This window comes from Hypanus sabinus, chromosome 2 (genome assembly GCF_030144855.1).
Source record: "Hypanus sabinus isolate sHypSab1 chromosome 2, sHypSab1.hap1, whole genome shotgun sequence".
Classification (NCBI taxonomy): Eukaryota; Metazoa; Chordata; class Chondrichthyes; order Myliobatiformes; family Dasyatidae; genus Hypanus; species Hypanus sabinus.
Window position 1 is genome coordinate 45698414 of NC_082707.1, and position 14437 is coordinate 45712850.

Below are 14437 nucleotides of genomic sequence, written 5' to 3' on the forward strand. Positions count from 1 at the left end.
ATGCTGGCTAATTGTGAGCCGGTTCGGATGTGTCAGGAAATGGGTCGCCACAACGTCTTATTTAGATTGTACAAGATCACCATAATCTTCAAATTTAGATTTACATTTCAAAAACTAACAAACTAACATAAAATACATTTTAATTAAATACTGACCATGTAGCGGTGTGCTACACGCAGCGCTAAAATTACGACACGGAGTCGGTAACTGCAGTCGAAGGAAAAAACTTTATTCGAAATCTTCAGCCTCACTTTTAAGCCTCCCTCAACCTGCCCCCCATGGCGCAGAGGCTCCAAAGCTCTGTGCTCGCAAACCCCCGTAGGCTATCTAATTGTGAGTCGGTTCGGATGTGCCAGGAAAAGGGTCGCCACAACCAATTATTTCCCAAAGCAACAGGGAGCCGCAGCACAGACATAAAAGAGCCACATGTGGCTCCGGAGCCGCGGGTTGCCGACCCCCGGTCTAGACAAACTACTTGGGAGTGCAGAGCCAAGAAGTGCAGAAATAGATAAATCTTTAGTGGAATTCAACTCCATTGCCACCCAATTAGGGCACTCAGATTGGGCTATGAAAAAAAGACCAAAAGGTAGTGCAACGTATGTTAGCTGCCCAGTAATATAAACGAAAGTTAGGTAAGGCCATGTCACCCTCTTTTTTAATAAACTTTATTAATTCTAGAATGTTTATTCTTCCACAGATATGACAAAATAATAGAGTCTAAGGAATCAAAAAAAGTTTTAGGAATAGAAATTGGGAGAGATTGAAATAAATAGAAAAATTTAGGGCGAACATACATTTTAACAACATTAATACGACCTACCAAGGACATAGATAGAGGTGACCATTGTGACAGACTCTGTTTTGTAGTATATAAAAGATTGGCAAGATTTTCACGAAAAAGATCTTTAAACTTCCTTGTAACTGTAATCCCAAGGTAAGTAAATTGATTATGAACTACTTTAAAGGAGAGATCATGAAATGCTAATACTTGTGCTTCTTTATTAATTGGGAAAAGCTCACTCTTATGTAAGTTAAGTTTATAGCCAGAAAACTGGCTAAATTGATCAAGAAGTGAAAACATTGGAGGTAAGGATGTGGACGGATTTGAAAGAAAAAGTAATAGATCATCAGCATAAAGAGAAACTTTATGCTTTCACACCCCCCTCCAGATCCCGGTCAGTTCAGGACATCTTCAGAATGCTATCGCCAGAGGTTCTATAGTCAAATCAAAGAGAAAGGGACTTAAAGGGCATCCTCGACGGGTGCCAAGTTTGAGGTTAAATAGCTGGGATTGCTGAAAATTAGTTAAAACAGAGGCAGTTAGACACAGATACAGCAATTTGATCCAAGAGATAAAACTTTGACCAAAGTCAAATTTTTCTAAAACTGCAAAGAGGTAGTTCCACTCTATAAGGTCAAAAGCTTTCTCCGCATCGAGAGAAATAACGCATTCAGGAATCCCAGTTGAAGGTGAATATAAAATGTTAAATAAACGCCGAATGTTAAAAAAAGGAAGACTGTTTTTAATAAAACCATTGATCATCAGAAATAATAGAGGGAATAACAGTTTCTAATCTATGAGCCAAAACTTTGGCCAAGATTTTAACATCAACATTAAGCAAAGAGATCGGCCTATACGAGGAGCACTCTGTTGGGTCTTTACCCTTTTTTAATAAAAGAATAATACATGCCTCATTAAAAGATGGTGGCAATTTACCATAATTAAACGAGTCAGATAGTACTGAGAGTAACTGAGGAGAAAGGAGTGAAGAGAATGATTTATAAAATTCTATGGGGAACCCATCAGGTCCAGGAGATTTTCCTGAAGACAATGCAGAAATTGCAAAAGATATTTCTTCTGATGATATAGGCTCATTAAGTTTTGCTTTAAAATCAGATGAAAGCAAAGGAATATTCAGATTATTTAAGAAAAGATCAACAGAAATATTCTCATTCAGAGATTCAGAGGAATAAAGCCGAGAGTAAAAATTTTTAAATACGTCATTGATTTCTAAGTGATCCGATGCAAGATCCCCATTCTCCTTCCGAATCTTTGTAATGTGTTGTTTAGCTTTAGAACGCCTCAGCTGATTAACTAGAAATTTACCAGATTTGTCACCATGAATATAAAAGCGACTCTTACTTTCAAGAAGTTGGCGTTCAACAGGTTGAGTAGACAGAAGATCAAATTTAGTTTGAAGTTCTACACGCTTCTTGTATAATTCAGGATTATTAGTTTAAGCCCCACCCCTGATATATTTAGTTTTTTTTCCCCTCTTTTTTCTCACTCTCTGCCCATCACTCTGCCTGTTCTCCATCTCCCTCTGGTTCTCCCCTCCCCCTTTCTCCCGAGCCCTCCTGTCCCATGATCCTTTCCCTTCTCCAGCTCTGTATCCCTTTTGCCAATCACCTTTCCGGCTCTCAGCTTCACCCCACCCCCTCCGGTCTTCTCCTATCATTTCGCATTTTCCCCTCCCTCTCCTACTTTCAAATCTCTTGCTATCTTTCCTTTCAGTTAGTCCTGACGAAGGGTCTTGGCCCAAAACATCGACAGTGCTTTTCCCTATAGATGCTGCCTGGCTTGCTGTGTTCCACTAGCATTTTGTGTGTGTTGCTTGAATTTCCAGCATCTGCAGATTTCCTTGTGTTGACTTCTTCCCTGTAGGCTACCTCGTTATTGTTTGAGATAAGGCCAATCAATGTAGTGTCCTAAGCAAATTTAATTAGCAGATTGGAGCTGTGGGTGGCGATACAGTCATGGGTGTACAGAGAGTAAAGGAGGGGACTAAGAACTCAGCCCTGATGGGCTCCTGTATTGTGAGTCAGAGGGTTGGCGGTGAAGGAGCCCACTCGTACAACCTGCTGGCGATCTGACAGGAAGTCCAGGATCCAGCTGAACAAGGCAGGGTCAAGGCCAAGGTCTCTGAGCTTCTTGTCGAGCCTGGATGGAACAGTGGTATTAAGTGCTGAACTGTAGTCCAAGAACAGCATTCTCACATAAGCATCCTTCTCCAGATGTGTAAGAAAGGTATGTAGAGCAGTGGCTATTGCGTCATCCGTCGATCGGTTGTGTCAGTAGGCCAATTATAGGGGATCCAGTTTGGGTGGTAAAAGCTACAGATGTAATCCTTGACCAGCCTCTCAAAGCATTTGCTTATTATTGAGGTGAGTGTGACAGGCTGCCAGTTGTTCAGCCAAGTTACCTTGGTATATTTGGTACAGGGACAATGGTGGATAATTTGAAGCAGAAGGGCACTCTACACTGAGAGAGGAAGAGATTAAAAATGTCTATAAGCACACCTGCCAGTTGTGCTGCGCACATACTAAGTATTCGCCCTGGGATGCCGCTCGGTCCCACAGCCTTGTGATGTCAACATCTCTGACGATCTATCCTGGGCCCAACGTATTGACACAATTACAGAGAAAGCACGACAACAGCTATATTTCATTAGGAGTTTAAGGAGACTTGGTATGTCACCAAAGACTGTAGCAAATTTTTACAAATGTACTGTGGAAAACATTTTAACTGGTTGCATCACTGTGTCTGGTATGGAGGTCCACTGCTCAGGATCAGAAACAGCTGCAGGAAGTTGTAAACTCAGCCAGCTCCTTCATGGGCACTCGCCTCCCCAGCACATTGATGACACCTTTAAAAGGTGATATTTCAAAAAGGGGACAATAATCATTAAGGACACCCACCACCCACGATATACCATTTTCTCATTGCTATCATCAAGGAAGAAGTACAGGAGCCTGAAGGCACATACTCAACCTTTTAGAAACAGCTTCTTCCCCACCTCTGTCAGATTTCTGAATGGACAATGAACCTCTGTACACTATCTCACTTTTTTTGCTTTCTTTTTGCATTACTTATTTAATATATTTTTTCTTTTGTAGTAATGTATAGTTTTAATGTATTGCAATGTACTGCTGCTGCAAAACAACATGTTTCATGACATGTGCCAATGATTCTGATGTTGCTTTCAAGATGAATTCACATTAGCTCCTAAATCACTAAGTTCCTGTGGAAGTGCGGCAAAGAGACCAATCAGTTTTCCTTCCACAATGTATCGTTTCATTTTTGTGAAAATATAAGATAGCAGAGTTGACTGAAGGTATGATCGCTAATGTATCAAACTTTGGAGTATTGACATAGGGAGTAGAAATATTTATTCATAGTTATACTAATGACATTCTTGTTCTTTGCAGTGGGAAACTTATCTGCACGTTCAAATGTTAGTGATAAGTGGAATAAAAGTCCTTTGTCAGTGGCAAATCGAAATAGAAGTCGCCAAGGGAGGAAGAAGAAGATATTTGAAACCTATTTGCCAACCAATAAAGTTTCAGCTGGCTTAAAGACAAGAGAACTTGTACAGGTAACTACTTACTTTGAAGAGCAGAGTATTATAGCGGCAAAAAATAAATGGGCATATGGAATCATATGAACCAAATGATTTGTATAGATTGTGAAACTAGTAAATTAATATAGTTTAGTAATAATAATGGATAATGAAGTTCACCTCATATTCTGAATTGGAAACATATTAGAAAAGTGATAAATCAAATTCATAATGAATTTGGGCCGTTGTCATTCAGATAAAGTAGGTATATCTCTGACTAGTTTGTTTTGTCTTTTGCTCTGACTTGGCTCTGCTGTTGACATTATAATGGGAATCTCTTCATGTTCTTGATGCAGTTGCTGTTTTGCCCGATAGTCTCATAACTCAGATGGCTAAGGTCATCTCTAAGATTCTTTAAGCCTGAAGGACTTATTTTCTAATTAAATTCTAATTGTTACTTTGGACTCTCAACACATGAATAAATCATGCATTAAGTCAATGTTAAGTTATTCGCAGTGTTTCTTTGGCTTCAAATTTGATCCAATATATAAGCATAGTTTCTTAACTATATAACTTATGAGAGAAATGGGTTAAAATGTTGATATTCACTCCAATTGCTATACTGTATAATTTATTTTAAATAATGAAAAGTTTTTCTTATAATAGAGCACATAATGATTGGAAAATGAAAGACATGCAAGTGTGACCAATTAGTTATGTTAGTTTGGCTTAGTTGACAATATTCTGGCTTTTAATTCAATTCCCAGGGTGACATGCAAGCGCACTAGAAGAATTGAATGTCTTTTGGGCAATGTTAAATAAAAGACTTGGCTATCTGTCCAGGTGAATGTTAAGCATTAACACTGCTCTCTGGGAACATTTCTTGCAATTGGCCAGTATTCCTCTCTAAACCAGCAATCTCTAAGTCATCTTGTTGCCAGTGGCAGTAATACTTGCCAGTGTGGTTACCTTTGTTCTCCAGAAATGATCATTTTAAAGATTAAGACATTTTGAAAACAGAAAGACTTTATTATTAATTTAAAAACATTGAATCCTTTTGTCTAAACCTTGAGAAGCAACCAAAGGTAATGAAAGACAGTAAGATCACTTGCAGTAGGTCATTTGCCCTCTGTCAGGTTTGGTGATCGTAGGAGCAATGTCTCCATTCGTTTCAATGAAGTGCAAGGGGCAAAGAAAAAAAATTAATTTACTGTTAGAGAATTTACTGTTTTAGAGTTGACGTGGATAGGCCTTTTCCATTGAGAGTAGGAGAGATTCAAACAAGAGGACATGAGTTGAGAGTTAAGGGGCAAAAGTTTAGGGGTAACACGAGGGGGAATTTCTTTACTCAGAGAGTGGTAGCTGTGTGGAATGAGCTTCCAGTAGAAGTGGTAGAGGCAGGTTCAATATTGCCATTTAAAGTAAAATTGGATAGGTATATGGACAGGAAAGGAATGGAGGGTTATGGGCTGAGTGCAAGTCGGTGGGACTAGGTGAGAGTAAGTGTTTGGCACGGACTAGAAGTGCCGAGATGGCCTGTTTCCGTGCTGTAATAGTTATATGGTTATATGTTATATGGTTATTAAGGCCAAGACAGTGGGTATATTTAAAGTGGAGGTTGATACTGTAGATACTTGATTAGTAGTAAAGGCATTGAAGGTTATGGGGCAAGGTAGGAGTTTGGGTTTGAAAAGGGAAAATAAATCAGCTACGATCAAATGATGGAACAGTTTCGATAGGCCAGATGGCCAAATTCTGTTCCTATGTTTTATAGTGTTATGGTCTTACGTCTTGTGTATTTGTAAATTTCATTGTTTTTATTTTGCTGTTTAATGCTTTAAAAAAAAGAATGGATTTGAATGCCTCTGAAAATCATATGTTCAAAGTTTTTTTCCAGATGGGACATTCAGCTAGGTTAGAGGTTGCGATTCAGAAATTGTTAAAGTTATGCTACAGGCTTTATCAAGCAGTGGATTGTTCTTTCTTTAGAGTCCTCCAAAATGATGGTACCTAGCATGGCACTTCAAGGGCCTTACCAATTAGTGTTTCGATAGCTGTGCTGCAGAGGTTGACATAGTTGGATGTATAAAGTTTAAGTTTGTAATTTGAGGTTTATAGTGGGAATGGAAGAGTACTTCCAAGTGAAACTTGATGAAATAGATGCAATTAACGAGGAATGCGAAAGAATGACACAAATTCACAAAAGCCTAAAAAAAGGCTTCTCAGGACCTCTGATATAATTCTATATTATGTTTAGGCTGGAATATAATTAATATTCCATTCATTTATTTATGTTTGAACACCTGGATATTTACATCAGCATGAAAACTGGAAATAAAAAGCAACAGGAAAGCAAAGGTGCATTATATTGAAGGATACTGTATTTTTTGGGTGGAGAGGTAGAGATGCATCTCTACCAAAGGAGATGTAAGGTGCTCCTTCTCTCCTGTAACCTTTGTTCAAGGTGTAGCACTCGCTTAGCCCCCCACCACTGAATCAGGGGCACATAAAGCCATGGGAGCAGATTGTGGATGGTCATATGAGCAGCTGGTGCATATCACAAGTCCTGGTTATGTGACCACTGACACCAGGCAGACAATTGCTGAAGAATATTGATAATAGCTGGGGTCACCCGTCTTGCAAGAGACTGCCCATAAAAAGACAATGGCAAACTACTTCTGTAGAAAAATTTACCAAGAACAATCATGGTCATGGAAAGGCCATGATAGTCTATGCCATACAATACAACATGTTTATTTTTTCAAATTCACTGCCTTTCACAGTACTTCACAACCAATAATGGACTATTAAAGTGTAGGCAGTGTTTTAATATTGAGGTATTTAAGATAAAGGAAAGCATTTCATTTGTCCAGAATTTTAACTGTTTCTCTTGGTTAACTTCCAGATTGTTTATGTGCCTTTACGATTTTTTGACATTAGCTTGCATAATTTGTTCAGTACATTTGCTTCAAAATGTTTATGCTTGGAAAGCCATGATTTTCTTAATTTTGGCATTTACAGGGTGTACTGAGAATTAATCCAAAGAACTATCATGAAGCCTTTATTCCCTCCACTGTAAGTAAAACATTATTAAACTCTTTCTTGAAATGCTTTTTCAGAGCAAATGTTTTATTTATAATTTATATACTTAGTCCCTTAAATATTATATTTTATACCAGAAGTTGAAATAAATTTGACATTGTTTGGAGATTGGTATAATAGTGTTTTGTGATTTCTATATATTTAATGATGGTCAGAAGCAACATAATGTGCAAAACATGTTACAGATTTGCATCTGTACAAGCCTATTTATTGGCTAGATTAGCATACTTTGCTCTACAAATGTACATATTGCTAGGAAGACAAGGAACATTGATTAGTCATTAACATGGACTTGGCTTCCAACAGGGTCTACAGCATTAATTATTAGCGTAGCTCCAAAGAGAATCAATATATTAATGGCTTTCCATAATCAAGAATAAAAGTAAATTCAAGCTTAATTCATTTACATTAGCCTTCTTATAATACTGTTGATCACTGGCATGTAATGTTGACATGTACAGAGCGACCTTCACTAATCTGGCACCATTGGGACCTGCGGAGTGCCGGATTAGTGAAAATGCTGAATTACAGAAAGATCACATTAAGCAATAGCTAACCACCTCATTATACCTTTAAAATATAATGCAAATCAGTACGTTAGTTAATAATGAAATAGAAATATTAAACGAGTAGCAAGTGAAATTTTAATAAAGCAATATACTGTACAGGCACAGATAAAATAAAGGGTACAGGTAAATTAACTTATACAGAGCAGTTGAGCACTTCTGCTTCTAAAGTAAGATGTTTAATATACCTTCAGGCAAAGTTACATGTTTGCAAGTGTGTGGTTGTCAGGATCATCAACATCTTCATCTTAAAAAATGAGTGAAGCATCAGGAACTGGTGCGAAATTATAATACCTGTTCTTCAAAAACTGTTGATGTTGGTGGCAGCACATCTGGGTGAGCAGAAGCAGAAGTTGGAGAAAAGAGGTCTTCTATATGCCACATTTCAAGCGACAGACTGGGGGCCGGGGATTCAGCGCTGGGCTCTTCCCTCTTCACTCGCAGTTACTGAGAGAATCCTCGTTAGTTTCTTTTCCTCCACTTAGTAATACACTTAAATTCAGCGGGTTGGCACGTCTTATCTTAAGGTCGTAGACAGAAGAGAACGGAGCGTCGGCCGGGCGACACTGGAGGGCATTGCCTGACTGCCGGTAGATGGGTGAGAAGGTGGACTGACCAAGCGCGCGCCAGCTGCCCCGCTGCTGGCGGGTGAGACGGGTGGGTGCCAGGCGACCGCACCTCACACAAGTAATAAATGCAGGAAAACAAGTAGGAATCGCCTGTTGGTGCTTTCAAGGGTGCTACAACACATGAACAGATCAAGCACAACCAAAACAATGTGCAGCAGATTGGTACGTTGGCCCAGGAAATTTGAAATCAGTGCTGGATTATCGAAGGAACCTGATTACAGGTAGTCAGATTAGTGAAGGCCAACTGTATAATGTCAGTGATCACTTGTAACATAGTTTATTTAATTTACTGATAAATATTTGTGCTGAGTTTTAGTATTGGGCATAATGCAAGGAGATTATAACTTTTACCTGGAAATTCCTTTTGCCTGGAACAAGATTTCTGGTCAAGTTTGGTCAATGTTAATTTAAGAGGAGTTAGATTCATTCTTTATGATGCAGGTCTCTAAACACAACCCAGAGGGCTGTGGATCTTTGGAATTCTCTTCCTAATAAGTTATGGAGATTCAGTTGTTGAATGTTTTGAATTCAGAGATGAATAGATTTTGTTTAAATATGAAACAAATAAACATTTATCGGGGAATCACAGGAAATTAGCACAAGAGTAAAAGAAAATTTAGTCATGATCTTACTGAGTGGTGGATCAGGAAAGGAGGATTAAATAACCCACACTACTTTCATTTGCTGCATTTTTTGAGCTGCTGCAATGAAGTCTGAGACTTCATTCCTCCAAGTAGGTTTCTTCATTGACTATCATCTTTAGTAATAAATTCTTAACCCTTCAGCTCTCCTGCCAATCTACTTTAGTACACAGATCTTTAGTCCCTCCAGCCTAATCTCTTACAAATCACTGCCCCAAGCACTTTTCCTAATCATCTCTCTGTCAATTCCAGAATTTTCTTCTCCAAAACATGATTCACCCACAATTTTCACTCTGCATTGATCCTTTTCCATTGTGGACAATACTCCATACCTTATCCTCAGTAGATTATGTGTTCTCATCAACCTCACAGTAAAATAGTGTGGGCTCCTTTTTTTAAAGAATTTTAAGGGACAGAATATTATAAATGTTTAGGCTTACCCTTCATCTTTTAATTGAGGAACTACCAGTTGTCTCAATGGGGAAAAATGTTTTTTTTTTGGTTTCTTAGTTCTCTTAAAAATTAATTTGCAAAGTAAGTTATTTTAATTTGTACATTGGTAGTTTTTCCCTTTAATCTGTTTTGAGTGTTTTTGTGCCATCATTGCTTTGACCAGCTGCTAATATTGAGTCCTAATTTAAAGTCTTGTTTTCAACATTAGGTTATACTTTTTTCATGTCAAAAAGTGGCAAAGAATGAGAGGTGTTTAAAATTTACGAGCATTATAGAAGCTTTTATGACAGAGCAATTTTAAGTTCCAATTGTGCGCTTTCAAGATAAAGTGAAAAAAATGAGTGGGTGAGGCATATTGTACATCAGTTTGAGAGGTCGTTGAGTAGCAATCAAGGTTCTCGAGATTGTAAGTTATTTTCTATTTTCCGTAGTGAAACTGAATATTTGTTGATTATTGATGTATGGATCATCGTCTGATACACACTAAGTATCTGAATTTCCAAAATCAATCAGAAATATTTTGTTGCTTCCAACAGGTAATTTGTGGTTCATGCAAATTCATGGTATAATATTTGGATTGATCTAATTTCTTCAGATTTAAACTCAGCGACAGGCTGCTAGTTTTCAAACAATTTACCAATGTTAAACCATTGAACACAGAGCAGAACGGCAGAGTATGGGCCCTTTGGCCATGATGTCAACTAATATAAACCTACTTCATGAAAAATACACATTTATTAAATAAGGTTTAGAAATGTTGAGTTAGAAATGTTTTGTAATAGTAATCAATAATTATCTGAAGTAGTACTTAGACATCCTAAATTGAAGAACAGTCAACAAATTGGACCATCTTGTTCCACAGACTTGATGAAGTATGCAAAACAAATTCAAATAATAATTGTTTAGGCTCATTTATTACTTGTGAAAACCAGCAGGATTTGTGGGAGAAAATTGTCCCATATTGTACTGCTGTTTTCATTGACCCACCCAGCTCAATACAAGGTTTTAACAAAGACTTGTAATACTTTCAGTTACACACACAAAATGCAGGAAGAACTCAGCAAGTAAGGCAGCATCAACGGAGGGAGATAAATTGTTGACATATCATATTGAGACTCTTCACCAGCACTGAAAAGGAAGGAGGCAGAAGTTGGAATAAGAATGGGGGAGACGGTGAATGAGTACAAGCTGACATGTGACAGGCAAGACCAGCTGAGGTGGGAGGGGGATGAAGGAAGAATCTGGGAGGGGATGTGGAAGAGTTAAAAGGCTGAAGACGAAGAAATTTGCTAAGAGAGGACAATGGACCATGGAATAAAGGGAAGGAGGAGAAGAATCAGGAAGAGGGAGGTGATGGGCAGATAAGAGAAGAGAAAGGGTGAGAGAGTACCCAGAATGGGGAATAGAAAAAGAATGAAGGAAGGAAGGGGTAGAGATTGCCAGATGATGGGAAAGTCAATGTTTGTGTCATCAGATTGGAGGCTATGTAGATGGAATATGAGGTGTTGTTCCTCTAACCTGTATTTGGTCTCATCAAGGCAGTAGAGGAGGCTATGGACAGACTTGTCAGAATGGGAAGTTAAAACAGTCGGCTGTTTAGCATTTCTCCGTTGAAGACAAGACCATATGGACATACTCCAAACTTTAGCATTTCTCAGCTGGAGAAAACTAATCTGTTGGTTTGCTGAGAATGTTAATGTTAATGCTAACAAACCTAATTCTCTCTTTTTGAACCCCCCCATCCTCCACATCCCAGTTGCTTTCAAATGAATTGCAAATAAAGGATGATTCACAAAATCAGCACCAACTAATTGTTCTGAATAGTAGTTAGGAATGTTCTTGGTATTACTTTCTGCACCCCCCACCACATCAGAACTAATATGATTTTTCCTTATCAAAAGTTAGCTCTGAATGCATTTGGATTTCCTTTCCTTTTAGATCATTTTAATTAATTTTAAATTAACAAATTTTAATTTACTTGGTGAATATAATACTAAATATTTTTGTAAATAGTTATGCTTTATTTTGTATCATATTTACCTAGTACCATTTTGACATGTATAGAGTAGTGGAGTTATTCTGTAACTATATAAAATTAAATATTCACACTATGCAGGGAGCATATGTTCTTGCTTTGTCCTTCTCTGTACCTGCACAATGTGGAAATTTTTTTTTATCGATAATGTGAAGCCATTGACCTCTGTCAAGAGAGCACCAATGAAGCGAGAGAGTTTATATCTTGAAGGAAAGACATTGTGTTTGTTGTGCTGATGACACATTCCACACCAATGTTCCTAAGAGTTTTTTTTCCCTTAACTGTATCTTTTTCTCCTACCGTGGATATCATGTTTGTTCTGTTTCCTATACTTTGGCTATCACCCCTCTCCTCCCACCTGGAGCACGAATTAGGGCACCATGTGTCCTTGCTTTCCAATCATTGGTTCCTCCACAACTTCTGCCACTTACAGTATTATGCAGCTTCCAGCTACATTGTCATTTATCTGTCCTTTGTAGTATTCCAAAATGTCTGTTCCTTCTGCAACTCCTGATCACTTCCCCCTCTACAGGACCCATTCCCTATCTGATGTCACTTTGCCATGCACTGTAGAAATTGCAAAACCTGACTTTTTACTTTGTACTTTTAGCTATTGTCCCAGACAGTATTTCCAGGTGAAGTAGCAATTTACTTGTACAACTTCCAGTTTAGTTTATTGCATTCAGTGCTGCACGTCCAATTAGTGCGCAAAAGTGACCGTGAACTTCACAATGTCTCTGACTTTAATCTTCCATCCCACTTGCACTCTTATCTTCTGCCATTGGCTCTGATAAGCTTAAATACTGGCTTGATGAGCAGTACCTCAGGATGAATACAAGTCTGACAGTGTTATATTTGAGTGCTCGTGAAATATGGAATAAGGCGAATGATCTTGTAGTGCAGTTAGAGATTAACAGGTATGATGTTGTGGGCTTTGCTTAGATGTGGCTGAAAGATCATAGCTGAGAGCTTTAACATCCAAGGATACACATTGTATCAAAAGGACAATCAGGTAGGCAGAGTGAGTGGGGTGGCTTTGTTGGATTAAAAAAAATGAAATTAAATCCTTGGAAAGAGGTGACCTAGGATCGGAAGATGTAGAATCCTTGTAAGTAGTGTTGAGAAGCTGCAAGTGTAAAAAGACCCTGATGGGAGGTATATAGGGGCCTTCAAACAGTAGCCAAAATGTGGGAGATAGAAAAGGCAAGTGGAAAGGGCAATGTTATGGTGGATTTCAATATGCAGATAGATTATGAAAATCAGGTTTGTGCTGGATCCCAAGAAAGGGAATTTGTAGAATGCCTATGAGATGGCTTTTTAGATCAGCTTGTAGTTGAGCCCACTAGGGGAATGGTAATTCCGGATTGGGTGTTATGTAATGACCTGAATTGATTAGGGAGCTTAAGAAAAGGAGCCCTTAGGAGGCAGTGATCATAGTATGATAGAATTACTCTACAATTTGGGAAAAAGAAACTAAAATTGAATGTATCAGTATTACCGTGGAAGAAAGGGAATTATAGAGGGTTGAGAGAGGATCTGATGAAAGATAATTGAAAAGGGACACTAGCAAGGATGATGATAGAACAGCAATAGCTGGAATTTCTGGGAGAAATTTGGAAGGCGCAGGAAAGAAACATCATAACGATGAAGAAGTATAATTCTAAAGTAGAGATTCCCAACCTGGGGTCCATGGACCCCTCAGTTAAATATAAGGCTCCATGGCATTAAAAAAAAAGGTTAGACCCCTGTTCTAAAGTGAGAATGAAGCAACCCTGGCTGACAAAGGAAGTCAAAGATGGCATAAAAGCAAAAAATAAGGCAGATAATATAGCAAAAATTAGTAGGAAAGTAGAGAATTATAAAGCTTTTAAAAACCAACAGAAGGCAGCTAAAAAGCCATTAAGAGTGAAAAGATGAAATATGAAGGAAAGCTAGTCAATAATATAAAAGGGAACATATATATGAAGAGTAACATGAAGACAAGAGTCGATATCGGACTGCTGGAAAATGATGCTGGTGAGGTAGTAATGGGAGAAAAAGAAATGGAAGATGAATTTCATTAGTATTTTGAGTCAGTCTTCACTGTCAAAGACACCAGCAGAATGCCAGAAATGCGAGTGTCAGGGGTTAGAAGGGAGTGTTGTTGCTTCTACAAAGAAAAAGGTGTTTGGAAGCTGAAAAGTCTGAAGGCAGATAAGTCACTTGGACCAGATGGAGTTCACCCCAGGGCTCTGAAAGAGGTAGCTGAAGAGAATATAGATACATTCGTAATAATCTTTCAAGAATCATTAGATTCTGGAATGGTTCTGGAGGACTGGAAAATTACAAGTATCATTCCACTCTTTGAGGAGGGAAAGAGACAGATGAAAGGAAATTAGAGGCCAATTAGCCTGACTTTAGTGACTGGAAACATAGCTGGTGGTGACAAGTCTTGTTCCGCAGGTGTTGGTGTTGGGATTGTTTCTTTTTACATTATGTCAATAATTTGGATGAAGGAATTGATGGCTTTGTGGCCAGGTTTGCAGACAATACGAAGATAGGGAAGGTTGTGTTAAGGAAGCACAGTGTCTGCAAAAGGACCTAGATAGATTGGGAGAATGGACAAAGAAGTGGCAGATAGAATATAGCATTGGGAAATGCATGGTCATGCACTTTTATAGAAGGAATAAAA

At 38.3% G+C, this 14437-nt stretch overlaps 1 protein-coding gene across 1 annotated transcript in view; it reads left to right on the forward strand.

Annotated features, from left to right (window-relative positions):
• The window catches only part of dis3l2 (DIS3 like 3'-5' exoribonuclease 2), a 307738-nt gene that overhangs the window by 40113 nt on the left and 253188 nt on the right, over positions 1–14437 (forward strand). The window contains exons 3-4 of the mRNA XM_059945389.1: positions 4210–4376; positions 7362–7415. Of these exons, the coding sequence (XP_059801372.1) occupies positions 4210–4376; positions 7362–7415 (221 nt within the window). The remainder of the gene's footprint in view (positions 1–4209; positions 4377–7361; positions 7416–14437) is intronic.